The sequence below is a fragment of the Phascolarctos cinereus genome, unplaced genomic scaffold (assembly GCF_003287225.1).
Source record: "Phascolarctos cinereus isolate Bilbo 61053 unplaced genomic scaffold, phaCin_HiC Scaffold_9;HRSCAF=440, whole genome shotgun sequence".
Classification (NCBI taxonomy): Eukaryota; Metazoa; Chordata; class Mammalia; order Diprotodontia; family Phascolarctidae; genus Phascolarctos; species Phascolarctos cinereus.
The window spans coordinates 33,806,076-33,832,658 of NW_027556402.1; the positions used below are offsets into that span (position 1 = coordinate 33,806,076).

The 26,583-nt window shown below is 38.8% G+C and overlaps 1 protein-coding gene and 1 pseudogene across 2 annotated transcripts in view; both read left to right on the forward strand.

Annotated features, from left to right (window-relative positions):
* The window catches only part of LOC110209639 (alcohol dehydrogenase E chain-like), a 164,072-nt pseudogene that overhangs the window by 58,275 nt on the left and 79,214 nt on the right, over window positions 1-26,583 (forward strand). The gene's annotated exons all lie outside the window — the stretch shown is intronic.
* Window positions 1,943-26,376, forward strand: LOC110203899 (alcohol dehydrogenase E chain-like). Its single transcript, XM_020980298.2, has 9 exons — window positions 1,943-1,975; window positions 5,340-5,441; window positions 7,580-7,718; window positions 8,424-8,511; window positions 8,649-8,868; window positions 10,815-11,075; window positions 15,308-15,443; window positions 19,243-19,381; window positions 25,884-26,376. The coding sequence occupies exons 1-9, from the start codon at window positions 1,958-1,960 to the stop codon at window positions 25,906-25,908; spliced, it is 1,128 nt and encodes a 375-aa protein (XP_020835957.1). The 5' UTR covers window positions 1,943-1,957; the 3' UTR covers window positions 25,909-26,376.

Sequence of the window (26,583 nt, forward strand, 5' to 3'; positions counted from 1 at the left end):
CCGTGATTCAGTTCCCTGAGGCTTGCTCCAAGTTTGCTGAGTTCTTGTCTTTGCCTTCACACTCACGCTGAACTCTGTTCCTCTCCCAGCCTGGTGCAACAGACCTTTGCTATCAACCATACAGGGTGTCTTGGGCTGGAAATTTGTTTCACTCCATCTTTTTGTGGGTTCTGCTGCTCTAGAATTTGTTTAGAGTCATTTTCACAGGTATTTGGAGGGGTTTTGGGGAGAGCTCAAGCTAGTCACTGCTTTTACACTGCCCTCTTAGCTCTGCCCCCTCCCCATTTAGGGTTTTCTTGACAAAGATACTCAAGTGATTTGCTGTTTCCATTTTGAGATCATTTTGCAGATGAGGAAACTGAGGCAAACAGGGTGAAGTGACTTGCCCAGGGTCACACAGCTGATAAGTGTCTGAGGACAGACTTGAACTCAGGTCTTCCTGATACCAGGCCCAGGATGCTATCAACTACACCATCTAGCTACCCCCTAACTAGTAAGAGTAGAAATTTGGTAAATGGCCCCAGATGGGAGGTTGCACCTGCATATATATGAGGATATATATATATAAGTCTTCTTTAGAATGTTATTTCATAGAGAATGACAGTCTCACTTTTGTCAAGACAAATCTCCAGAAACCTGGCCCAATGTCGGCACTTAATAACTTGTGATTGATTAAGGGTCAGTTCCATAGTAAGGAAGTGATGCAGGCAGCCCCAGCATCACCCCTGCCTGTCTCCCAGGGCTGTTGTTAAGGACAGAATATAATAATGTGTGATAACACCTTGTAAACAATGTAGTGCCAAACAAGTGTGAAGTCTATTACTTTGGAGTTGCAAAGAAGGCACTAAGAAGGCAAGTGGAAATGCCCAGAAGACCTGAAGATGGTGAATGCTTCCTCAGGAAGGATAAAGAAAGTCTGAGAGAGGAACATACTCTTCCCTGTGTAGAACTTCCTGTCCTTGGCTTTTTTTTTTTTTGGAAAGCTCTAATTTTTATTGTTGTTCAGTCATGTCAGACTTTTCGTGACCCCGTTTGGGGATTCCTTAGCAAAAATACTGGCATGGTTTGCCATTTCGTTCTCCAGTTCATTTTATAGATGAGGAAATTGAGGCAAGCAGGATGAAGTGACTTCCCAGGGTCACACAGCTAGTAAGTGTCTAAGGCCAAATTTGAACTCAAGAAGATGAATCTTGTTGATTCTAGGCCTGGCACACTATTTACTGTGTCACAGAGCTGACTCATTGTTTTAATTCCAGTTACTTCCTCTTATCTCAGTTAGAGCACAGAGCTGGAGTCAGGAAGACCTTAATTCAAATCCAGCCTCAGATACTTCCTAGCTAGGTGGCCCAGGCAAGTCACCTATTACGTATCTTTGTCTCTGCCACTGTGAAATGAGGGGAATTATAGCACCTCCCTCTCAGGGTGGTTTAAAGGACCAAAGATTAAGTTGTGTTTGATAAATGCTTTTTTCCCTCTCCCCTTCCTTCCATCCTTCCTTCCTCCCATTCTCCCTTCATCCATTCCTTCCTTCATGTAGACTTGGTCTGTAAAATGGTGGCCTGTGCAGCCAAATATCACAATTTTATTCTCTCATCCATGATGACCCTTGAAATACTTCAAGTTTACTGTCATTTTCCCCTAAATCTTATCTGGATGCCAAGTAGGGCTGGGGAAGGAAAATAAAGGCAAAGCAATAAAAGGATTATTTGCAGGGTTTATTTTCTACTACAATCATGATACTTTAGACAAATATTATCTTAGTGCATTCTTTGTCTGCCAGCTGATTGGAGGAGTTTCAAAGCCCAAAGTCATGTGTTTGAGAGAGTATATTAATCCACAGTAGAGACAAAGCTTCCTGTGATCTTTCTGCTTTGCTCAACGAGACAGCTAGGGAGTCAGAAGAAATTCAGGCACAGTCCATTGCCCTGCACAGCAAAGGGAGAACCTTGACCACAGAATGGCCACAGCAGGAAAAGTAAGCAGAAATTTTACTTACCCAGTATTAATAGCCTTGTTAAGCATAATTCATAAAGAGCTAGATACAGTGTTAATGATTGAATTCATGAATAAGATACTCCTCAAAATAATTAGCAGCACGTATGATTTGCTTACTGAGAAAAAATTCTGAAGTACCAACATATTGTTTTTTTTCCAGTTATGTCTGTCCTGTGTATCTAGTCATTCACATCTGTCTCCTTCATGTCTAAAAGAAATGCACAGGGATGTAAGGAGCTAACTCCAAACCAGATGGGGCTAAGTCTGAACTCAGTGAAGTCTTTTAATCAAGAAGCTAACTTTATATTAGAAGAACATAATTCATGTTATCTCCTCTATCATTGTGTTTATTTCTTAAAGAACACAAAGGATTGAAATTAGAGAAATGATTTCATTAGTGGAATTGGGAGGACTGCATTATATATGACTTAGTGTTCTTACACCTACCATCAAATCAGTAAGACACAGTGGAAATTATAGTGTCTAGACTGTCATCATTGGCCCATAAATACTGATTAAATGTGTTTATACCTGACCACTAGTTCTGGTAGGAGAGAAGGAGAGGAGGACAGGGGAGAGAAGAAGAAGAAAGAAGATGGAAAAGGACAGAACTTATTTTCTTTTGACATTGCTCCCCAACATCCAGGGACATGTTCACAGCAGTATGAAATATCAGCCTAAGACTTTAGTGGAGGATAGATATAGAGAAAGCATTTCATGTGTGAACATGAGTACATTTAGAGATTAATTAATGGTAATGATTTAATACTAATAATAGTGAGCAGCAATAGTAATGATTTAGTAATAGTAATTAGTAATTTAATAAAAAGAATGATTTAATAATAATAGTAAATACCAATTTAATAACAGTATTAGTAATAATAGTAATGATTTAATAAGAATAGTACATAGTAATAGTAATAATTATAATGATTTAGTAATTAACAGTCATACAATAATAGGAATAATTTAATAACAATAATAGTAAATAGAAATTTCATAATAGAAATGATTTAACAATAATAGTAAACAGTAATTTAATATTAGTGATAGTAAATACTAATTTAATAATAGTAAAGAATTAATAATAGTAATAGTAATGATTTAATAATAGTAATAGCAAATAGTTATTTAATAATTATAATTACAAGAATGATTTAATAATAGCAATGGCATTTTGATAGAGCTTTCAGATTTGTAAAACACTTTACATGCTTTATCTTGTGATCTTTACAGCAAACCTGTGATAAGGTACAAATTATTGCTATGCCTTTTCACAGGTGAGAACACTGAGGCTTTGTAAATGTTACATGACTTCGCCTGATTAATGTTGCAAGACTAATACTGAAATTTCTACTACTTTAGGTTATCAGTGACTTGTTGCTAAGTATTAGAGTCATAATTTAGAGACTATTACAATGCAGTCCCTCGAATGAAATCATTTGATTCAATTTCCATGTTTTGTTAAAACTTTAAAGTTAATGTAAATGCACAAGAGGCCCTCCAAAATTACTTTCTAATGTGAAATTAATATCTTGATCAAAGACTTTCCTGACTTGAGACTTAGCAAGTCAGCCTATACCTAAGGTCATTAAACTTTAGTAGAGCCCCTATTACCTCCAAGATCAACCCTAAAATTGTGTTTTTGGTTTTTAAAGGAATTTACAACCTGACACCTTCCACTCTTCCTGCACTCTACAAAGACCATACCTTTGATCTCATTACCTGAAGGTGTTCTACCTTTTTAAACTCTTACTTCATCTCCTCATTTTTGTTTGTTTGTTTGTTTGTTTGCTTGTTTGTTTGTTTTTTGGTGAGGCAATTGGGGTTAAGTGACTTGCCCAGGGTCATACAGCTAGTAAGTATATCGTGTCTGAGGTCACATTTGAACTCAGCTCCTCCTGACTCCAAGGCCAGAGCTCTATCCACTGTGCCACCTAGCTTCCCCACCTACTCTTTCTATAATCTCCTATCACTGCTATTGCCGAGTCAAAGATTAGGCACAGTTTAGAGTATGTGTAGTAAAGTATGTAGACTGCATTATAAAGTATAATAGAAAAGTAGGAAGGTGGCAGGTTATGAAGGTCTATAAAAGCCAAATGGAGGATTTTATATATTTGTTCTTATAGTTAATAGGGATGATTGCACAAAGACCTCAGACCAATGCCAGTTAATAGAGACCTACAGAAATTCATTAGACCATAAGAGGAAGGGGGAGGAGAAGGTAATATAGTCACCTTTGGATTAAAGGTAAGAGAGGGTGTGGAATCTACTGGAAAGGAAGTGGCTGTGGACGATTGGATCCAGGAGACAGCTATTCCAGTCGATCTTCTATGTGTGTGGTTACCCCAAGGTTCTTTCCTCCTTTCTCTCTCTTCTTTCTCTTTTCTTCCCTCTCTCTCAGGGTTCTTCACCTACACACTGTGAAGTTCTTTTAAAATTTTTTGATAACTATATGTCAATATAATTGGTTTTCTTTGTAATCCTATGTATTTGTTTTATGCATTTAAAATCATTAGCTTCTCTGGAATACCAAAAGGTGCTGTATTCTTAGTGCTTAATACATTGTGGGCCCTTTAATAAATGTATTGACTTGACTAGCCTTTTTCCTAGAGACAGCTAACTTTCTAGTGGGAGAGACAATTTACTATAGCAGCTCAGGGTAGATATATTTGGTCTACCCATAACCCTTTCTATAGATGACACACAGAAAAGGTTAATAACAGGAATTTCCAATACACAGTCTGTGTGTATATGTGTGTGTGTGTGTGTGTGTGTGTCTGTCTGTGTGCGTGTGTGTGTGTGTGTGTGTGTGTGTGTGTGTGAGAAGAGAGAGAGAGAGAGAGAGAGAGAGAGAGAGAGGAAGGAGGGAGGGACAGAGAGACTGTGCTAGTAAGTGTTTAACAACTGGGTTTCTGAACTCTCTAAAACCATGCCATACTTTGAAGTTTAATCTATATTATTAACATTTTCTTAAGTCTAGATAATCAAGAAAACACTAAAGCAAGTCCTTGTTTGTAGCTTTGCTGATTTTTGAGGTATACATGCTCATACTGAAAATTTAACAGTCATCTCCAGCAAGTGTGAGCTGGCTGCAGCACATCCCTGGATCCCCAGGATTTAGTGATCATGCAAACAGCCAGGACTCCCAAATCTACATATCTTGCTCAAATATCATTCTTGAATTCCAGTACCAAATGTCCCTCTCTTTGCTGTATGTTTCTCACATCTATGTCTCATAGGCATCTCATACTCAAACCGCCTCTCAGGTTTAGAAAGCTGGTGATACTGTTTAGCAGAGGGGATCACTAGCCACTCACCTCATTTCTGTTTTCATTTTCCAGGTCATTAAATGCAAAGCTGCTGTTCTTTGGGAGCTCAACAAACCCTTGTCCATTGAGGAAATAGAAGTTGCTCCACCCAAAGCCAGTGAAATTCGCATTAAGGTAAAAAATAAAAAAGAAAAGAAAGAAACATTCAAATTATAGAAGGATAATTATGTTCAACATTGGCTGCAGTTAAAATACTAAATTTGAGGGGTTTTTTTCTGGGAAAGAAGACAGATCATTTTCAAATTCTGAAACATTAGACCACTGGACCTGAGTGAAGGAAATGGATAGTGATTAAGTCTAGGGGTTGAACAATGCCAAGGGATAAGCTATATATTCTTTGCACTTACATGGGGTGGAAAAACAGATCAGGAGTCCTTCCTCCCACACCCACCATCCCAAAAACAGCCTGGTGAGAATCTCTGTGCTTCTACAAAAAAGGCTATTGATATATAAGCTATATGTCAAAAGCTGGAAGGGGGCTCAGAGGCCATCTAGAACATCCAGAAGAGGAAACTGAGGCCCAGGAAGGTTGGATAATTTGCCCAAAGTAACAGGGGAGGTAAAGTAAACATCAGAATCAAGATTTGAACCCAGGTATTCTAATTTCAGAGCCAATGATCTTTCAATTCTACCACACTGCCTATTGTAGAGTAAAACAGAGAGTAGCCAACAAGTCAGAAGAACTGGGCTCTAGCCAGTTATAAGCTATGTGAATTTTAACAAGTCACTTCTTATTCCTAAGGTGCCAATCTGGCCATGACATGATTTTGTTTAAAAATTGCAGTGGTTTTCTGTTGGCTATCGAATGAAATACAGGCTCAATAGACTATCAGGTAAAGCCTTCCAGAGTCTGGCCTCACCCTTCTTTTCCACGTTTATTTCCCACTCCTCACATTCTTTTTTTTTCAGCCAAAGACAAGGTTTATTAGAATATCTGTCATATTGGGCAGACTCTTAAGGAGTCTGAACATCAGTAAACTATTGGCTAGATCATAAGAATGTGAGCAGTGGCTAGATTTTAAGAATCTAAGCCCACTCCTCACTTTCTTGATGTCTCCATTCTAGCCACATAGGGCAACTAGCAGTTCCATGAGCTCCTCCTCCACCTTCCTGCCTCTGTGGATTATGTGTTAATGGAAGGCACTCCTTTTTTAACTTTTTAAAAGAATTTTTTTTAAAGTTAGGATTAAGTGACTTGCCCAGGGTCACACAGCTAGTAAGTGTCAAGTGTTTGGTCTGAGGCTGGATTTGAACTCAGGTCCTCCTGACTTCAGAGCCAGTGCCCTATCCACTGTGCCAACTAGCTGCCTCCTCCTTTTTGAACTTAGAACTTGCCCACTGAAGGACTTTTCCTTCATGGCCAAGCTTAGATGCCCTTCGCACTGTGAATCCTTCCCAAATTTCTCCAACTAAAAGCTCTTATATTTTCATTGACTGCTTTGTCTGAATCTCTCCTCATTCTTATTCCCAGCTTGTGTCATACTTATTTGTCTGAGGGTAGAGTATACCCCTAGAGTTTCTAATGATAATAATGATCATAGCATTCTAGATTTCTAGATGGAAGGGAGCTTCGGGGACATCTAGTCCAACCTAGTCATTTTATAGATAAGGAAATTGCAATGGCAAAAGTGAAAGGACTTGTCCATGGAGCAGAGCCAAGTTTTGAAACCAGGTTCTTTGATTCTGAATATAGTATGTTCTTCCATAGTATCACTCACTAATGATGATAGATGGCAATGATGATAATGATAAAGCCAGATCATCACCATAACCATCATTTTCTTTTTTTAACTTCTTAGTTTTATTTTTAATTTGTGAAATAAAAGAACTTCCATAAGAGTACAATTTTTTAAAATGATGATTGCACATAAAACTGTAAATCTGTTATGTACAATTTGGTATTCCTTTTGAATATATAATAAATTTTTCATGTAAATTTTTTCTTCCATCCCCTCTCCACTCTAGAGATGGCTACCATTGGACACAAATATGTGTCTGTGTGTGTGTGTGTATGTAAAATTATTCTATGCATACTTCTATTTCTCAGTTCTTTCTCTGGATCCAAATAGTGTCTTCCTTCATGTGTCCCTTGTACTTAATTTGGGTATTTATAATAGTCAAAATGACTTAGTCCCTCAAAGTTGTACTGTTACCGTATACAGTAACAAGTATTCAAGAGATGTAGGCATGACATGCATATGTCCCAAGAAGCTCCTACAAGCTCTCACAGGTGTCCTCTTATGCTCTTGCAGATCGTGGCAACAGGACTCTGTCGCTCCGATGACCACGTGATAAGTGGGTCATTGCCTCATCCCCTCCCAATAATCCTGGGGCATGAGGCTGCAGGGATTGTGGAAAGCGTTGGAGATGAAGTGACTTCTGTAAAACCGGGTAAAATACAAAGAACAGTGGAACATTAGAATTTGGGGTTGTTTTTTTAATTCTTACTTTCTGTTCAAGCTAGTAGACAGGGAAGATAATGTTGTTGATGGACAAAAATTCCAAATGGAAGACAGTCGAGGTAGTCAGGCAGCTTCCAGCTTTACACTGAGGGCTGCATCATCCCCAACCACAAGCATATGCTCTGAATGAGAAAGAAATGACTGACTGTGGATGGACATGGTTAAAGTTCTTTGAAGATAAAAGGTAAAAGTAACTGCAAGCTCCAGTTATGGCCACTGCCGGTTATAATGTATCTGCTTATTCACATTTTAATTGAATAATCAAACACTATCCTTGGTAGTGGAGAACAGAGAAAAAATGACGGATAATGAACTCTACAGAATAATCCATAGTATGCATTTTAACCAAGTTTCAAATTCTTATATTCTTAAATGTTGGATTTTTTTTTGGTCTGGAATCAGGAAGACCTGAGTTCAAATTCTGCCTCAGACATTTATTAGCTGTGTGACCTGAGCAAGCCATCTAACCCCAATTGCGTCAGACACACACACACAAAAAGTGTGATACAATTTTGTTTCTTATCACCAGGACCCAGTTTCCTCTTCTATAAAACGAGGCTTGGACAAGATGAACATCAGATTCTAAAATCTTCTAATTCTAGAATTTTAACAATGCTTTCTCTTCTCCCCATAGGTGACAAAGTCATCCCACTCTTTACTCCACAGTGCAGGAAATGCAAAGTTTGTAAGCACCCGAATGGCAACCTTTGCTCTGAAAATAAGTAGGTTTCTACCATTTTCCCTTCGGGTAGCACTGGAATTGTATTTGAGTTGATGCCTCTCTCTCATGGCCATGTGTGTGTGTGTGTTTGTGTCTCTGTGTGGGTCTGTCTCTCTGTCTGTCTGTTTCCTTCATTAGTGTAACACTCCCTAGTGGCTCCTTGCGAGATGGCACCTCCAGGTTTACCTGCCGAGGAAAGCCAATTCATCATTTCGTTGGCACAAGCACCTTCAGTGAGTACACAGTGGCAGATGAAATCTCCGTTGTAAAGATTGATCCATCTGCTCCTCTGGAAAAAGTCTGCCTGATTGGCTGCGGATTTTCAACCGGTTATGGTTCTGCAGTAAAAGTTGCCAAGGTAACAGAGAGATTATGCTTCAATCAGCCTACAAGGTACAAGACACATAACGAAAGAATAGACACTTGGACTAGTAGCTAGAAAGGAAATATTTTCTTATAAGGAAACACGGTAGGCCAGTACAAAGAGCCCTGAATTTGGCAACTGAGACCAAAAGTTTGAATCCTGGCTCTGATACTTAAATTATGTAAATTACATAAATTACATAAATTATATGACTTTAAATAAGTCATTCTTTGGGCCTAAGTTTATCCATAAGAAAAAAAATAAAAATTGGACTAGGTGGTCATAGAGCAATGGAGTCCAGATAAAAAGCTTTGTTCTACCAAAGATATAGCTTTAACAAACTTTACTGTTCCTTCCAAGGTGAAAATGAGAATGTCTACTAGCAGGGACAGGGTCAGTGTGGCCTCTCTGGGCAATCCACAGGCTCGTGTTTTCCGCTACAATTGAAGATCCATAGCAATCAGTTGCTTGAGATTCTGGGGTAGGGGGTGAAAGGCTAGCTCTCTCAAGCACTGAACTCTCATGCTCTACATTTCCTAGGTATCTGACCACCACGAGATTGAGTAGATTCCTATGTACCCCTCTTCCAAAGCACTTTCCTCCACCCTGCCCCCTCCACTCCCATTCTTTCTCCAAAAAGTTAATTTCTGGAGTGCAATGTTCATCCCCAACTTCTGACACCAGTTTGTATGTCAGGACATTTCAGATAAAGAACAGAGCAGGAAAATAAAAAGTGAAGTCTAAGGAAGCAGGAAATTTAACTAACCCAATTCCACCATTTCATTATCATATTTTCACTCCAGAGCTGCCTCTTGTCTAATGAGAAAGGGCTCTAGAATCAGAAGTTCAAATATTATAGATGACATAGCTTTAAGCAAGTCACCTCATGTCTCCAGGCCTCAGTATCCCCATATGTAAAGCATGTACGCAGATAGATGGCAAAATGGACAGAGTACTAACATGGACAGATAGACAGACAGACAGACAGACAGATAGACAGACAGACAGACAGATAGACAGACAGATAGATAGATAGATAGATAGATAGATAGATAGATAGATAATAGAGTAGATAGGCAGGTAGATAGGTAGATAGGTAGAAAGGTCTAGGTAGATAGAGATGTTATCTCAAAAAGATCCTCACAACAAAGCTATGAATTAGGTGCTATTATTATCGTCATTTTGGAGATGAAGAAACTGAGTCTGAAAGAGATTAAGTGACTTGCTCAGGGTCTCACAACTGGCAAGTATCTAAGCCAGGATTAGAACTCAGGTGTTGCTCACTCCAAGTCAAGCGTTCTATCCACTAACATCACTGACTTGCCTAGGTCACTTATTTCTCCTTGGAAGTCCATCCCAACTAAGCTGGGAAATGTGTATCATCAGCTTGGATGTAGGCTGATGGATTTTTCAGGCACAGAGGGTCATGAAGACAATATAAAAAGGCTTGATGGGGCTGGTAACTGGCACCAGTGTGGAGAATGACCCCTAATATTGAAATTACACATTCTTGAAGTAAGCCATAAGAAAAGTTGATAATGTGGGAGCACCATTGCAATTTTTTCACATTCCTTCAAGGATGTTTTTGGTCACTTCTCATGGTCTCTTACACTTCTCTGCTTCCTGCATAAAATGGCTAAAGCCAAGTATCCTGGAGTTCAGTGACTCACACCTCTTTCTTGATTAAATTTTTTTGAACTTTAAAACACCTTGGAGAACATGGGATTCAACCCCTTTGTTGTACACATGAAGAAAACAAGGCTCAGAGAAGTTAAATGCCCTATTGAATCCTTAAGGCTTTTGTTGTTAGCTCTCTGCACAGCAAAAGATTACTAACTCATTCATGGGAATTTTAGATTGACTTAAGAATTACAAAGATTGTATAAGTACACTACCCAGGGGTGGGTAAATCTAAGCTCTCATGTTTTCTGACCACACAGGTCACTCCTGGCTCTACTTGTGTTGTCTTTGGCCTGGGAGGTGTTGGCTTATCAGTGATCATTGGTTGCAAGACAGCTGGAGCCTCCCGGATCATTGGGGTGGACATTAACAAGGACAGATTTGCAAAGGCCAAAGAGGTAGGCGCTACTGAGTGCATCAACCCTCAGGACTACAAGAAACCAATCCAAGATGTTCTGGTTGAAGTGACCGAGGATGGCGTTGATTTTTCATTTGAAGCTGTTGGACATCTGGATACAATGGTAAGTATTTCATGACACTCTGAGACTTCTCTACCCATGAGTTAAGGCCAGGGTGTTAGTGCAAATCTGAAGGAGAAATGATAAAGTCATCTGGATCTTTTGGAGTTTGCCTGCTGAGTATACAGACAGTACTAAGGTATTGTCTAAGCAGTGTTTTTAATTTCTGACATTCTTCTTCAGTTGAAAAGGTGAAACATAGCCAGGACTGGGGACTTGGATTGTTAGATTAATCTCATGAAGAATTAAGCTTCATAATTCTTCATTATTCACTGGAAAGAGTGCTGCTCTAGGAGACCAAAGATTTGAAAGAAATAGCATTTGCAATATAGCACAAAGAGTTTTAAACTTGAAGTCAGGAAACCTGGGTTAGATCCCAGCTCTGATGTTTACTAGCTGTGTCACCATGGGAAAGTTCTGTCTCTGAGGCTCAATGAGCTCATCTATAAAATGGGAATGATGATACTTGTATGACCTATCACAAGATCATTTTGAGCAATGTTTTAAGTGAACCTTCAAGTACTATGTAAATGTGAGAGGGGCAAGAAAGGAGAATGGATAGAGGTTGGCCTCAGAGTCAGGTTGACACTGGTTCAACTTTTCTCTCTGATAAATACTGAATCTGAGGTTCTGGGCAATTAACTTAACATCTTAGAGCCCCAGGTAATTTTCTAAGACTATGAAATGCAGAACAATTACTGACGAATACTGGCACAAGAAGCTTATTTATCATGCAACTCCCCAGATGGCTGCAATGGCAGATCTAGATATTTGTTTAAGCAAGATACAACATTTAGGTATAATATAAATATGCATTATTACTAATAAACACTATTAGTGATATCAGTAACAATAGTAAAGCACAGTTTTCTTCTTTAATAACTGCAAACTTCTCCCAGAAACAAAGCTCATCCTTTTTAATAAGAATATTCTACTGGTTTTACATGGATGTGGGCGATGGAAAACTGTTGAGGACTTAAACAATAAGTTTCTCCAAAAAGTCAATGAGGAGACTCATGGTGGGGATGAGCAGACAGCAACACATCCTAATTAAAGAATTCTAAAGATGAACTAAAGTAAAAGATATCATCAGGGAAGTACAGATGCAGGACAAAAAATACTAGTTGGTCATGTAGGGAGCCCATGGAATGACTATTGGAGAACCCAAGTACTATGTCTCAAGAGAGGGAGGAAAGCCTACAGAACATTGGCTTGAACTCTTGTTATAGCCTTGTGGGCAGGCATGGATAAGGGTCACCCCCAGGATATAGGATAATAGGCGGGGGTGGAGGCAGCGAAGATCAAAATAGGCATCATTGAATGAAACACCCAAACCAATGAGATCACAGATTCACTTGAGGACCTGATGACGCTCTCTTCCATAAATTCTGAATCTCCTGAGAGCAGAGCAGGATCATCAGTAATCTTGAGCCATAATTAGAAATGCCATCTTTGTCCTGTAATAGGAGTAAACACTTTAAAATTGATAAAAATTGATTTTATATAAGGTGCCCAGAAAAGAGCACTGTGGAAGACAGTTTGGATGAGGAGCTCTTTTCTACCCTGTCTTTCTTTGGAGGGAGTGAGTAGAATTGACCACACTTGTGTCCACCCACTGGACAAAACAGGAAATGACCTTCCATTGAGGTCCCCACTTTCTCTCTCACCTCAGGAAGTAAACCCCAAACATCCCTACTACAAAAGCAACCTGTCCACTTGAAGTTAATGACATGAGTTCATAAGGGCTTTAGTCTAGAGCAAAAGTACCAGTTTCACTTGACTTCCTCTCTCTGAAAGATTTCTTTAAAAGCTCAAACATTCAGAGTGTACATAAAATTCATAAAGGGCTCCAAGCCTCCTGCCAATCTAAGCTGGAATAGTTTCCTGGCAAGCTGAATTGGAGTTAGAATAACAGCTAGCATTTATATAAGGCTTTAAGGTTTACAAGGCTTTTTACAAATACTACTTCACATTATCCTTACAACCAAGGGAGGTAAATGCTATGATTATCCATTTTAAAGATGAAAAAATGAAGGCTGAGGAGAGTTAAGTGACTTGCCCAGGGTCAGACAGCTAGTAAGTGTCTGAAGTTGAATTTTAACTCAGGTCTTCCCAACTCCAGGATGCAATTTAAATTATCTTATCCTTATGCTATTAACCATTGTTTAAAAAGTGAAAATAACCAATACGCAAAATTTTAAACAGCAAGAAATATTTAGTAATGAATTATGCTACTCATTGCATGGGTCAATAAAACAGAAGTGAGAAACAGAATGGGGTCAATTCACTGTTGTTCCAGGAGCTCCTCTGAATAGCCATAATTCAGTCATAACCTTGCTAGATTATCTTATTATGGTGGCCTTTTAGCCAGGGAAAATATATTCTATCAACTATGCTAGCTCTTATCAGGCTAGATAAAATACACACGAATAGCATCTTTGGGGTAGAATGAAAATGTTCTTATATTGCTTGCAAATGAACGAAAGAGAATCTAGGCCAAGCAAGCAAGAAAGCAAGCATTTATTATGCACCTCCTGTTTATTAGTTACTGTGATGGGCACTTGAAATACAGTAACAAAAATAGGAGCCTACAGAATTTGGTCTTCAGAATCTTAGAGAATTTTGTAGTAAGAAGGCCAGGGTTTGACTCTCTGTTCTTATACAGAGGCTTCTAGGACACAAATCAGGAAAACTGACTTCAAATCCTGTCTCAGAAACTCACTCAGCTGAGTGGCCCTGGGCAAATCACTTAACCTCTCTCAGCCTCTGTTTCTTCATCTGTAAAATGAGGATAGAAATAGCATGTACTTCACAGAGATATTGTGAGGATACAATTATATAACATGTATAAAGAGGTCTGCGGATCTTAAATGCTAATTATTATTATTGCCAATAGCAGCAATAATACTAGTAACTAGCTGAGTAGCCATGGGCAAACCCCTTAGCTTCTCTGCATTGGTTTCTTTATTTATAAGGTGAAGATCACTTGAATTACTTCCCTAAGAAGGTTGTAAAAGGAAAGACGAACTATATTAGCATGATGTGTAATTATAGGGAGCAGCAGACTAAAAGCCATTATGAGCTTCAGCCATTATTTGGAAAACATATTAATGGGAAGATAAGAAATCAAAGAAGTCAGATGGATCTAAGGTGACTTTAGATTTTCTTTTTCCCACGTTCCATAGTCCTTAATTTCCCTGATAAAACTTGGCTTTCAGACTTTCTTTAAGGTTCCAGTTTTCCCCACAGCTATGAATTTTCAAGCTGCTTCATAAACTAGAACCTATGAATCAAGACTAGCATATTCCCAGAAGAAGCTGAACAAGTTTTAGCTGAAAAGACTTAGAAAATGGTTACTCCAGAACGGGGAATGCTCTAGAGTCTTTTGGCATTTAAAGAGTCCAAGATGACAGACACATCTAGAAGTACCACCAAAATCTGATTTCTTTAAAGAAAAAAATGTTTACAATAATTGGATATAAATCCAGAAAAGCTAGAGAGGAGAGAAGAGAATAACTAAACACACAGAACATAAAATTCTATTGCCTCAGTTAAATGCCCCCAAAATTATGTGACTAATAATAATGATAATAATAACAATAAATACTGAAATTTATATAGCATTTTAAGGTTTACAACAACTGTATGAGGTAACAAAGTATTAATATCCTGATTTTATGAGTGAAGACACTGAATCTCAGAGTATTTGGGTGACTTCCCCATGGTCAAATAGCTAGTGAAAGTCTGATCTGGCATAAGAACCCAGAGATCTCCTCACTCCAAATTCTGTGTTCCTTCCAGGCCACTATACTTCTTGGTGAGACATTGCAGTTAGTTCTATGAAGGGCAAGATCATCTCCCTGTTTGGAAATAACTATTTGCTCAGCTAACTAATAAGAGAAGACCAAGCTACTCTTTCCTTCTTCCTGAGTGAAAGCTCCAGCATTTTTCAAAGCACTTTCTCTGTGTGTCACTTTGTCGCAGATGCCTTGGTAGCCATGTTTTGGAAGTTTTCTAGGAGCTCCTGATTTCAGGAAAAGAAATTAGGCTTTTAAGCAAGACTTGTCACAGGGAGATTCTTAGTGAGGTTATGATGCATATAATGAAGCAACTTACAAACTAGGTGGGTAATTGTTTTGTAGCTCTTTATTACAGTACTGTGGATAATGACAATCATAGAATAGCTTTTGTTTTCCTCTTGTTTGTGACAAATATATGTGTGTGTTTCATCCAAGACAGCTGCCTTTCTAGCCACCAATAAGGCTTATGGAGTTTGTGTCATTGTGGGTGTCCCTCCTAATAGCCAAAATATTTCTTTCGATCCTATGCTGCTTTTGACTGGATGCACCTGGAAAGGAGCTATGTTTGGAGGTATGTAGCTTGTCATGAAAAGAGAGTGTATAGACTCAAGCAGGTGACTTTTCACAAATAAGAAGTATGGTTGTTAAAATATTGCTGATAATTAGTGTTGTGGGGTTTTTCTTGTTTATTTGTTTGTTTGTTTTTGTTTTTTACCTCTGGCTAGGTCGATCATTTCAAAGTGACTGAGATGTTGACATAATTATGTAGGTTCACTGAGGACCAGTCAATTCAACAAATATTTAGGAAGCACCTACTGTGTGCCAGTTACTATTGTCAGGATACATTTCAAACTGCCTTCATGAGTCAGCTAACAAGCACTTTTAAAGCACTTAAGTGCCAGGCACCATATTAAATGCTAGTGCTACAAGGTAAGGGAAAAATGGTCCCTGCCCTAACAACAACAAAAAAAGTTCACATTCTTAAAAGGGAGACCACATTGTCTTGATCTGAGTACCTAAGCCTTTCACAATTGATCATTGCAATATCACTGTTACTATGTACAATGTTCTCCTGGGTATGCTCATTTCATTTTGCATCAGTTCATATAAGACTTTATAATTTTTTCTGAAACCATCCTGCATGTCAGTTTTCATAGCACAATAGTACTCCGTCACAAATCATAACCCACAGCTTGTTCAGCCATTCTCCAATTGATGGGCATCCCCTCAAGTTTCAATGCTTTGCCACCACAAAAATAATTACTATAATTAGTTTTGTAAAAATAGGTCCTTTTCCCTTTTCTTTTTTCTCTTTAGGGTATAGTCCTAGTGGTAGCATTACTAAGTCAAAAGTATATACAATTTTATAATACTTGGACAAAGTTTGAAATCGTTCTCTAGAATGGTTGGACCAGTCCGCAACTCTACAGTGCATTAGTATACCAATCTTTCCACATCCCCTCCAGCATTTATCACTTTCCTTTTCTGTCAGGTTAGCCAATCTGATAGTTGTGGATTCTTTTAATTTGCCTTTCTCTAATCTATAGTGATTAAGAGTATTTTTGCCATGTGACTATTCACAGCTTTGATTTCTTCTGAAAATTGCCTATTCATATCCTTTGACCATCTCTCAATCGGGGAATGGCTCTTATTTTTATGAATTTGGCTCAGTTCCCTATATATTTCAGAAGTAAGGCCTTCATCAGGGAAACTTGTACTTCTTTTTTAAAATTCATAGCTGGTTGATGACTTTAATCAGTTCTGTGCATCCACACCAATCTCTTTAGACAACTATTTTTCTCCTCATTGGAATTGTTTCCTTTTGTGTCTTCAGAATTACAATGTCAGTTTCCTTTCCTAGAAGGCTGACTTACCTGTAAGATTTTAGTCCATAGTACCCTACCATTTCTTCCTATGAGCCCTTTGAAATCTGTTTCCAAAAATCTGTGGTGCATGTCAAACTATGCCCAACTCGCAGCTCATTTTCTACTACAAATTATACCAGGAAGTGGACACTTCCCCACAATGTTGCCATCATGTGTACTCTGACCAGTTCCTCTACATTAGTGAGATTCAGATCCAGAAAAGGATTTTCCCCTTTAGGTTATCCCATTTTGTTATTAGAGATTGGGCCTCCCTATCTCACCCAGGCTGAAAATGTAGTTGCCACTCATGGGTATGATCCCAATACTCATCAGCACAGAGGCTTTAACCTGCTCTGGGTTAAGGATCTGAGCCAGTTCTCCCTTCCTTAGGCAGTCTAGTGGCCCTCTATTCCTGGGTACTCATCATATTGGTACTAGACTGGGTACCTGGTTAGCAGATACTGTAGCTTAAAACTCCTGACTGAACCCGAGTGACCCACCAGCTTCAGCCAGTAACATCCATGACCACCTTCATCTTTTAAAGGATGAATAATGAAAAAAGTCAACTATTGGACAAGTCAGTTTCTCCAAGAATATTATGAGAAAAAAAAACTTAGCTGTGAAAGAAGATGAGACGTCCTGCAGACTAAAGTATGTAGAGGACTTGGCTGCCTATTACAGCCAGGCTGAATGGCCTAGAGGTGAAGGCTGGTGAGAGCCTTTTAAGCAATTTTAAAAAAAAATCTATGCTATGAAATGGCTAAGGAACTGAGAAACGACTTCCATAAGTAAAGTGTTTACTTCCTTCAGAGAGAGACTTAGAACAGGGGTGGGAAATCTGCAAACTCGAGGCCACCTGTGGCCCTCTAGGTACTCAAGTGTGGCTCTATGACTGAATCCAAACTTCACAGAATATATCCCCTTCATAAAAGCATTTGGTCTGTAAAACTTGGACTCAGTCAAAAGGCTGCACCCAAGAATATTTGCCAAACCAGAAGTACTGATGAACTCCTTACCCTCTAGGCAAACCATACTGTCTTTACCGTCATCAGAAAATTAGGGGCAGAAATCACTATCATCACCAACAGCTCCCTGGTGCCAATTAAAAGTTTTCTCCTGGGTAAAAAATGCACTGCTTTTGGCAAAGAGAGAGAGAGCACCATCAAATGTCTGGATGATGGAAGTCCTCCACCACTCCTTTACCAAGCTTCTGTGCCAGGCTGCATCTATGAAGCCTTTGAGTCATGGGTTTCATTGTAACTAGTCTCCATGATACATAATAGACCAAATTTACTTCCTTGCCTCTGGCCTTCCATTTCCTTTTCCCTTGTCCTGACATCTGAGGGTTTGTTTGTAGAAATTTAAGGCCTCTTTTATTGAATTTTGTTTCCTATGGACTTCCAAGGGTCTCAGTGGACATTTTTCTTCCATATGGAAAGCCTACAAACAATAGGCCAGTGAGCTAGAAGAGAATCTTCCAGGAACTTCTCTCTATAGTACCCAGTCTGATGGATATATGCAGTCTCTTTCTCACTCCTCCATCTTTTTTGCCTTAATTCCATTTCTGTCAGATTTGCAAGATGCCAGGCAGCTGCATTCTTACCAGTCATAATTAAGTGTACTCTGTGCCTGATAAGGCACTTGAAATCACTATCTTTTAGGGAAGCAGTGGGGAACCTGCTGCCTCAAGGCCACATTTAGGCCTCTAGGTCCTCAAGTGCAGCCCTTTGAATAAATCCAAACTTCAGTTCAAACCAACTTTGATGTTGTAGAACCAGTCATTTCAGTCTGGTCTGACTCTGTGATGCCATTAGGCAAAGATACTGGAGTGGTTTGCCATTTCCTTCTCCAGCTCATTTGACAGATGAGGAAACTGAGGTAAAAAGGGTTAAGTGACTCACCCAGGGTCACACTGATACTGATTGAATTCAGTCAAAGGGCCAGACTTGAGGACCTAGAGGGCCACATGTAGCCTTGAGGACACAGTTTCCCTCTCCCTGTTTTAACCTAGAGTCTCAAAATCCAAATTCCATTCTAAAGGTATACTCTCATTAGGCAGACATTCACTTTCCAGATCTAAGTTTCTCTGGTGTAGCCCTTGCCTTCAATGGGCAGCAGTCAGGAAAACAAAACCTCTGCCCTATGATCCTCAGTTTCTTATCTAAGACACTCTGTGTGGTAGATGCCTAATGTGTGCAATCCACTCATAAGTAGACATTGTGTTAGCTATTCAGGCCTAAACACTCTACAAATGTCTTAATTATTTTAATCTAAAAATCCATTTCTTGGCTTTCTGCATGTACAATTTTTAGTATATAAATACCCCAAAAGAAATGGGTTTTCTCTGAAAAAAACTGTTCTATCACCTCGAGGGAGCTTGAAGGCATCAGTTCACCTTTGTTAAGTAGTGAAAATGAAAAGCTACTTTTACAGGTTGTCACTTTTACATCCTCATGCACATTGCTTATCTGAATGAAATAATGGTGTTCTGTTTGCATCTTTCAGGTTTTAAAAGCAAAGATGATGTCCCCAAGCTGGTCTCTGATTTTATGACCAAGAAATTTACGCTGGATCCATTAATAACTCATGTTTCTACTTTGGATAAGGTCAATGAAGGATTTGACATGCTGCGCTCCGGCAAGAGGTAAGATTTGGATGTGTGATGTCCTTCCATTTTTCTGCTGAGAAATTTGGTAAGTAATAGCCTCATAATTTGGCTTTTATTTTCACAAGGATAGCCCATTAGCAAAGCAGTGGCTAAGGGATTCAGGCAGACAGTGCAAATCCAGTGACATTTTGCTCATCACCGAACTAACTTTGCTGCTGATCAGGCATTTTCAGTCTTGTCTGACTCTTTGTGACCCCACTTGGGGTTTTCTTGCAAAGATACTAACTAGACTTGTTTGCTATTTTTTCCTCTAGCTCATTTGACTGATGATGAAATTGAGGCAAACAGGGTTAAGTGACTTACCCAGGGTCACACAACTAGTAAGTTTCTGAGGATGGATTGGAACTCAGGTCTTTCTTACTACTCCAGGCCTCTTGCTCTGTCCACTGTAACAACTAGCTGCTCCAAAAACTAACTTTAGCGACAGGACATTTTAGACCCTGCAAAAGGAAATAAGTGAGAGCTAGAAAACCTTCCTTAGCCTTTTTCTTATGTTACAGTCCAACCATAGCTCTTTCCTGTAGTCAGGGCCTGTCAGTATTCTTTAAAGATAAAAAAAGGACTCAAAATCATGAGTTGTTTAGAAATTGCTAGTAAAATGAAATTGGTACAGTAAAAGGAGGCTTGGGAACCTCCACTGACTTTGGAGTAAGAATCACTTTGAGTGCTGGGTTCAAATCCCAACCCAATTACTCCCTTTTACTACCTTGAGTCTTTAATTCCTTGGGCCTCAGTTTCCTCTTGTGTCAAAGGAAGGGGTTGGACTAGACAGCAGCTGAGGTGCCTTGCAACTCCAGAGCTATCATCCCATGCAGTAGAATCAATCAGTCACTGAGCATTTATTAGGCGCATACTATGTGACAGGCATTGTTCTGAGTGCTAGAGATGCAAAGAAAAACCAAGGACAATTCCTGCCTTCAAGGAGCTTACATTTCAATGAGGGAAAAACATATATAAATCAGACATATTTGAAGGGCCAACTCATGATCAGTTATCAGGGTGAAGAAAGAGATGATGTGAGAGTATGTCAAAGGGATATCAGCCAGTCAGTAAATATTTGTTAATTACCTACTATATGCCAGGCACTGAGAGGCTGGCACCAGCTGCTGACAAGACCAGAAAAAGCTTCCTAGAAGAGGAGAGACTTCAACTGAGTCTTGAATGAAGCCAGAGATTCTAAAAGTTGGAGATTGGACAGGAGAGTAGCCCAGGTATCTGGAACAGCCAGTGTAAAAGCACGGAGGTGGGAGATTACTGTCAGGTTCAGGGAATAGTCTGTTTTTAAGTCTAGCTATTACATGCAAAAAGTTTGAGAGATATAATTTCTGGGTAATTAATCAGTTTGTTAATAATGATAGCATATTATTAATAAAAGGGGTCGGTGATACTTTTGGATGCCAGAGACATTTCATGGAACTCACCTAATTCTTATATGTCCTTGGAAGATTGGGTGCTCCTGAGGGTACAAGTGATTCTGATTGGTTAGGAAGTAATGAGAGAGAATGAATATTATAATGAGAGGTAGACCTATTCTAAAGAGGGCCTAGGCATGTGACTTTGATCATTTCATTTACTTCCAAATCACCCCTAGCCTTGGGCAATTTAGTCAAAGAATTTCTACACACCACCACCCACACACACACACACACACACACACACACACCCCTGAGTAGAACACAATGGGCAGGAATTCACCTAGATGACATAGTCTAGGTCGGGTAAATTTTTGTCAGAGTTCAATAAAGTCTTTGAGAGGCTGGGATTCAAACAAGAAAATAGTACAGGGAAAGAGTTTAGATTTCCCCCATAATTAGTTATTAACAATCATTTCTCTCATAGCCTCAAATCCCATGCAAAGTAGTTGAAGACAAGAAAGAGATGAAGGAGCCAGGCTATGAAGAGATTTAAAAGGCCAAATAAAGAACTTTATATTTGAACCTGGGGAGGTTTATTGAGTAGGAGAGTGGCATGGTCAGACCTAGAGTTTAGAAAAATCTCATTGTATAGATGACAGATTTGAGTGGGGGGGGGGTACTTCATGCAGAAAGACCAGTTCAAAGGCTTTTGCAATTCTCTGGGGGAGAAGTGATGAGGGCTTGAATCAGAGAGGTGGCTATGTGAATTTAGAAAAGTAGATATGTGAAAGAGATGTGGTAAAGATAGAAGTTATAAGATCTGATACTCATTAGATATGTGGGGAAATGAGAAAGAAAAATCAAGGCTGATATATAGATCATAAACCTAACTGTGGGGAAGGATGATGGCACCCTCAGCAGTAAAAGAAAGTTAGGGGCAGCTAGGTGGTACAGTGGATAGAGTACTGGCCCTGAAATCAGGACGACCTGAGTTCAAATCCAGCCTTTGACATGTACTAGCTGCATGACCCAAAGGAAATCACTTAACCTCCATTGCCTCAAAAAAAAAAAACCAGTATAAGAAAGTTTAGAAGAAGGAACAACTTGAAAGGAAACAGAATGAGTTCTTGTTTGGACATGCTGAATTTCAGATATCTGAAGGACATTTTGTTCAGAGTGTCCCACAAGCAGTTGGTAATGGAGAACTGGATTTCAGGGCAGCGAACTAGATCCAAAATATTTGCATAGAAATCATAATTGAATCCATGTGAGTTGATAAGATCCATAAATGAGGGAGTATGGATCAAGAATTCTTAACCTATGTTTGGGTCATGGGAGCCTGGTGAAACCTCTGGACCACTCCTCAGAATAATACTTTTTAAATAAATATAATAATATACATAGGATTGGAAAGGAAACAAGATATATTGAAATACAGTTAACAAAATGTTTGTTTTAAGTTCAGAACCGCAGGTTAAGAATTCCTAGCATAAAAAGAAAAGAGAAGATTGCCCAGGACTGAGCTTTGGGAACACCCATACTTAGGGGACATGTCAGGATGAAGATTTAGCAAAGGAGATTGAGGAGTAGTCAAGCAGGTAAAGAGAACCAAGAGAAAACTGAGTCACAAAAACCCAGTAGAGAAAGAATATCTTGAAGTAGAAGGTGGTCAGTGGTGTCAAATGCTATGGTAGAGGTGGGGAGATGACCAAAGATGAGGATCATAAAGAAGCTATCAGATTTAGCAATTTATAGATCCTTGGTGACTTTGGAGAGAGCCATTTCAGCTGAATGGTGAAGCTGGAAGGCAGATTGGAAGAGGTTTAGAAGAGACAGAGAAGAAAGGAAGCATTGATTGGATCTAGTGTTTTCAAGGAGTTTAGCACAGAAGGAGAAGTAAGATAGAGGGTGGAAGCTGGCAGGCATGGAAGGAACCAGTAAAATAATAAGGAATTTTTAAGGAGAAATTTGGACATATTTTTAGACATCTTTATGTAAATGTGGGAGTTATTGAAGATTAAAAAGATTTGGTATGATAATGGAAGCAAGTTTCTGCAGAAAATGGGAAGGAGATGAAGAGAATATATAGAGGGTTGGTCTTGGTAATTGGAAGGGCCACCTCATCATCAGAGATTGGATTAAAGGAAGAGATAGTGGGAGATGATATCTAAGAGTGTCAAAGAAATCAGTCAGCCAATTAATAAACACTGACTGAGTACCTACTATGTGTAAGGCACCAAATCAAATGCTAGGAATACAAAGAAAGGCAAAAGACCATCTGCTCTCAAGGCACTTGAGGTCAAATAGGAGAGATAATATGTCAACAACTATGTATGAAGAACTATGTACAACATCAATCGTAGATAATCAACAGAAGGAAGGCACTACAATTGAGAAAGAAGGTCAGGAAAAGATTCCTGTGCAAGGTAGAATTTTACCTGGGACTTAAAGGAAGCCATCGCAGCCAGGAGATAGAGATGAGGAGGGAGAGCTTTCCAGGCATCGGGGACACCCAGTGAAAATGGCCCAAGGGAGGGAGATGGAATGGACTTGTGCAAAGAAGCCAATGGCACTGGATCACAGATCATATGGGAGGAATGATATAAGGAAGAAGAAGATTGGAAACGTAAGTAATGTGAGAGAGAGGAAAGAAGAGGTACAACTCAGAGAATGGCCTGAATTTTTCCAGAGTGGCATGAAAAAAGGTCCTCAGCAGAGAGAATGAGAATAGGGAGGAAGTGGCATGAGAGACTTGAGGAGAGACAGAAACATCGAGTGTCGGATAGGGAGTCGATCAGACATGAATAGTGCGATTGTTTTGCTATAGTGGCGGCCCATTCTAGATTAGCTAACATAATTTTGAGACAGACCTAATCAGCATGGTTTCAGGATTCCCTCCAGTTCCATTCACAATGTGTGAATAAAACCAAAAGAGATAAATGGCAGAAATAATTTAGGATTATGGTTTGTCAAGACATGATCATCAACAGAATGAAAGGGAGAGAAAAGAGTATAGTACACATAGTATAGAGCTGACTTAGCTCACCAAGAAGTCAAGTTTGGGAAGGAAGAAGAGTGAAGTCAGAATAGAGGTGATATCCTGGGATAAAATTGAGGGATGGAGGAAATGGAAGTCACGGTAAGGACAAAGGTAGGTTTAGGAGTAGCCAGAAATAGAAAGATAATTAAAAACTAGTTTGAATTTTCCATGAAACAACGAAAGTATTTAGACTTGATCTCAATAGAGATTGATCAACTAATCTCATGAACAACATTGCTGTCCTTTGTTTCATTCAATTCCATTCAATGCTTCCACAGATTTATTAGCTGTCCTAAGTGTTAGGTACTAAGATGAAATGACAGAGTCCGTGTTCTTAAAAGAATTTACAATGTAATGGTGGAGAAGGGGCCAGTAGGGGAAGAGAGACTTAAGACACACAGAATTAGGTGAGGGAAATGAGACTCAGACTGTTTGAGAGACTTACTCAGCGTCAAAAAGCCAGTATGAACAAAACTGAGACTGGAACACAGGTCAACTGACAACCAGGTACATTTGATTAAAATGGTAGAATGTCATCTAACTAGAGTTAGGTCAGATAGAATATGCATGGCAGCATGTCTGTAAGAGTCAACATGAAAGTCAAAGTGATGTTGACATATAATGGAACTTCCCTGTTACCCCATGGGAAGGGGGAATTGTAAAGCTGGGCTCTTGTAATCGACAGGGTCTCCAAAGTCAAAAGTTATAAAAATTAATTTCTTGGTATTTTACTAAAGGTCATATGGCAAAAGTTCAAGGTAACAAGTGGAGGGAAATAGGATGGAATTCTTAGACATAAGAAGTAAAATCTAGATGAAATTGTTGAAGGGCCTACTTAGAACTGTAATCATGTGATAAGTTTGAAAATCCCAAGTCATCAACTCTGGAACTATCTTGCTTCAGCCTTGGTTTTAAATATGAATTCTCTCTAGAGGATATTGGAAATTTGAGCTATTTTTTGGCAGGAGTACTATAATTTTCAGATTTGGGGTCACTTTAGCTCTAGTATATATTAAGACTAATGAATTCTGATATAGGAGACTGAATTCACAAATAAGATGATTTTAAATAATATGATTTTTAAGTAAGTAGGTAAATGCCAACAAATATGTCCTTTATCTTATATTATAGATAAGTATTTTTTCACCCAGTAATGTATGGATATGTAGTGATGACTACAGTATAGGTAAATAAAGTCTAGGAACCATAAAAATTTACCTTCCTTATTGATCCTCCCCAGTCCCCTCCTCACCAACTAATTTGTTCTGTTCTTCAGAGGAGTGATTTACTCTCCAATATAACTCATTGGAAGAAAAGAACAAAACAAATTCTGCTATACTAAGAGTTCCTCCATATAATATCATTAGGGAAAAATCCCAGAGTGCAATGGTGCCTATTCCATGGTGCTGCTTAATAAAGTCAAGTATAACTTAATATATCAAATGGAAATTTGAAAAATGAGTAATTTTTTATTTTTTGAGACACAGTAATTGATTATTCCAAAAGTATCCATCAATATTCACAATGGAGGATATTGGAAAGCAAAAGGATATAAAATGCCAGCTTGAAATTAAATACGCAATACTTCCCCTTCCCAAGAGGCTTTTGTGATTAAATAAACCAGCTTTCTTTCTACCTCTCACATTTACTCAAAAATTTCTATGAAGAAGGAATTAATGGTATATAATAGCATGGCTTCTACCATAAGCTCCCTGTCATCTTGTTACTACATGTATTACTCTCTGACCCTCATGCCCAGTAAAAAGTCATGTATTCAGGATCTTAATAAATAATTTTCAGTGGTGATTATGGACATGGACAAAAAGAGGAATTAAATCTGATTTAATGGTAGAGAGACTGAGAATGGCAAGACAGAAAAAAATGGAACAGAGGTGTGAGTTTTGTCACACACACCCCCACACACACATCCAGCCCTGGGCCTAGTTTGTCCCTGAATGATAAAGAGTGTGATTAGGAAAGCTCTGCAGACCAAGTTGGTGCTTACCTACATGGAAGCCTACTTGGTCACAGAACAGATTGCCTGAACTGTGAATTAACTAATACCTTTCATTTCTCATTTCAGCATTCGCACCGTTCTGAAAATGTGAGACCAATCACATAGCCCCATCTGGAAACTTCTTTTGGTCTATTTTGCCAGCATTCTTATTGTATCTCTAAGGAGTAGCAGGACATCAATAAAAGCTTTCAATAATTCAATCACCAGGTTGACCAATGGAAGCCTGCAGCTGAACTGATTAATGATTTTTATGAAAGAATTTTTAAGACAATGTCTCAAATTCATGTTAGAATGAAGGGAAATAAGAAAAGTTAATTAAGAGCTTGATAGAAGGTCATACTTTTCAGTTTGATCATTGTTAAGTATTAGGCCTTAGACAACTGACAACCTTCAGTCAAGTGGCAGGGAGCCATCATCATCTGCCCCTTCCTCATTGATGAGCCATTGTGCTTGCTGCTTTCTGCCTCTCAGCCTTCTCCCTTTTTCTCATCAGCAGATGTATGGGGCTCCATTCAGAACATTTCAATATATAAAATAAAACTTGCTGAGTGAAAATACATTGTTTTTTTCCTTTGGGCCTCCTCTTTTACAAAAAAAAAATAAAGTTCATCCTTTTTCAGCAGATCACAAGTTACTATACAACATGGGATACCTGAAAAGAAAAAAATGGAATGATTACTGATAGATGAAATATTACTGATCGTATATTCAAAGGAGTTTTGTTATTTATCGACAAAAGTAAATTGTCTTATTAACTAAATGTGAA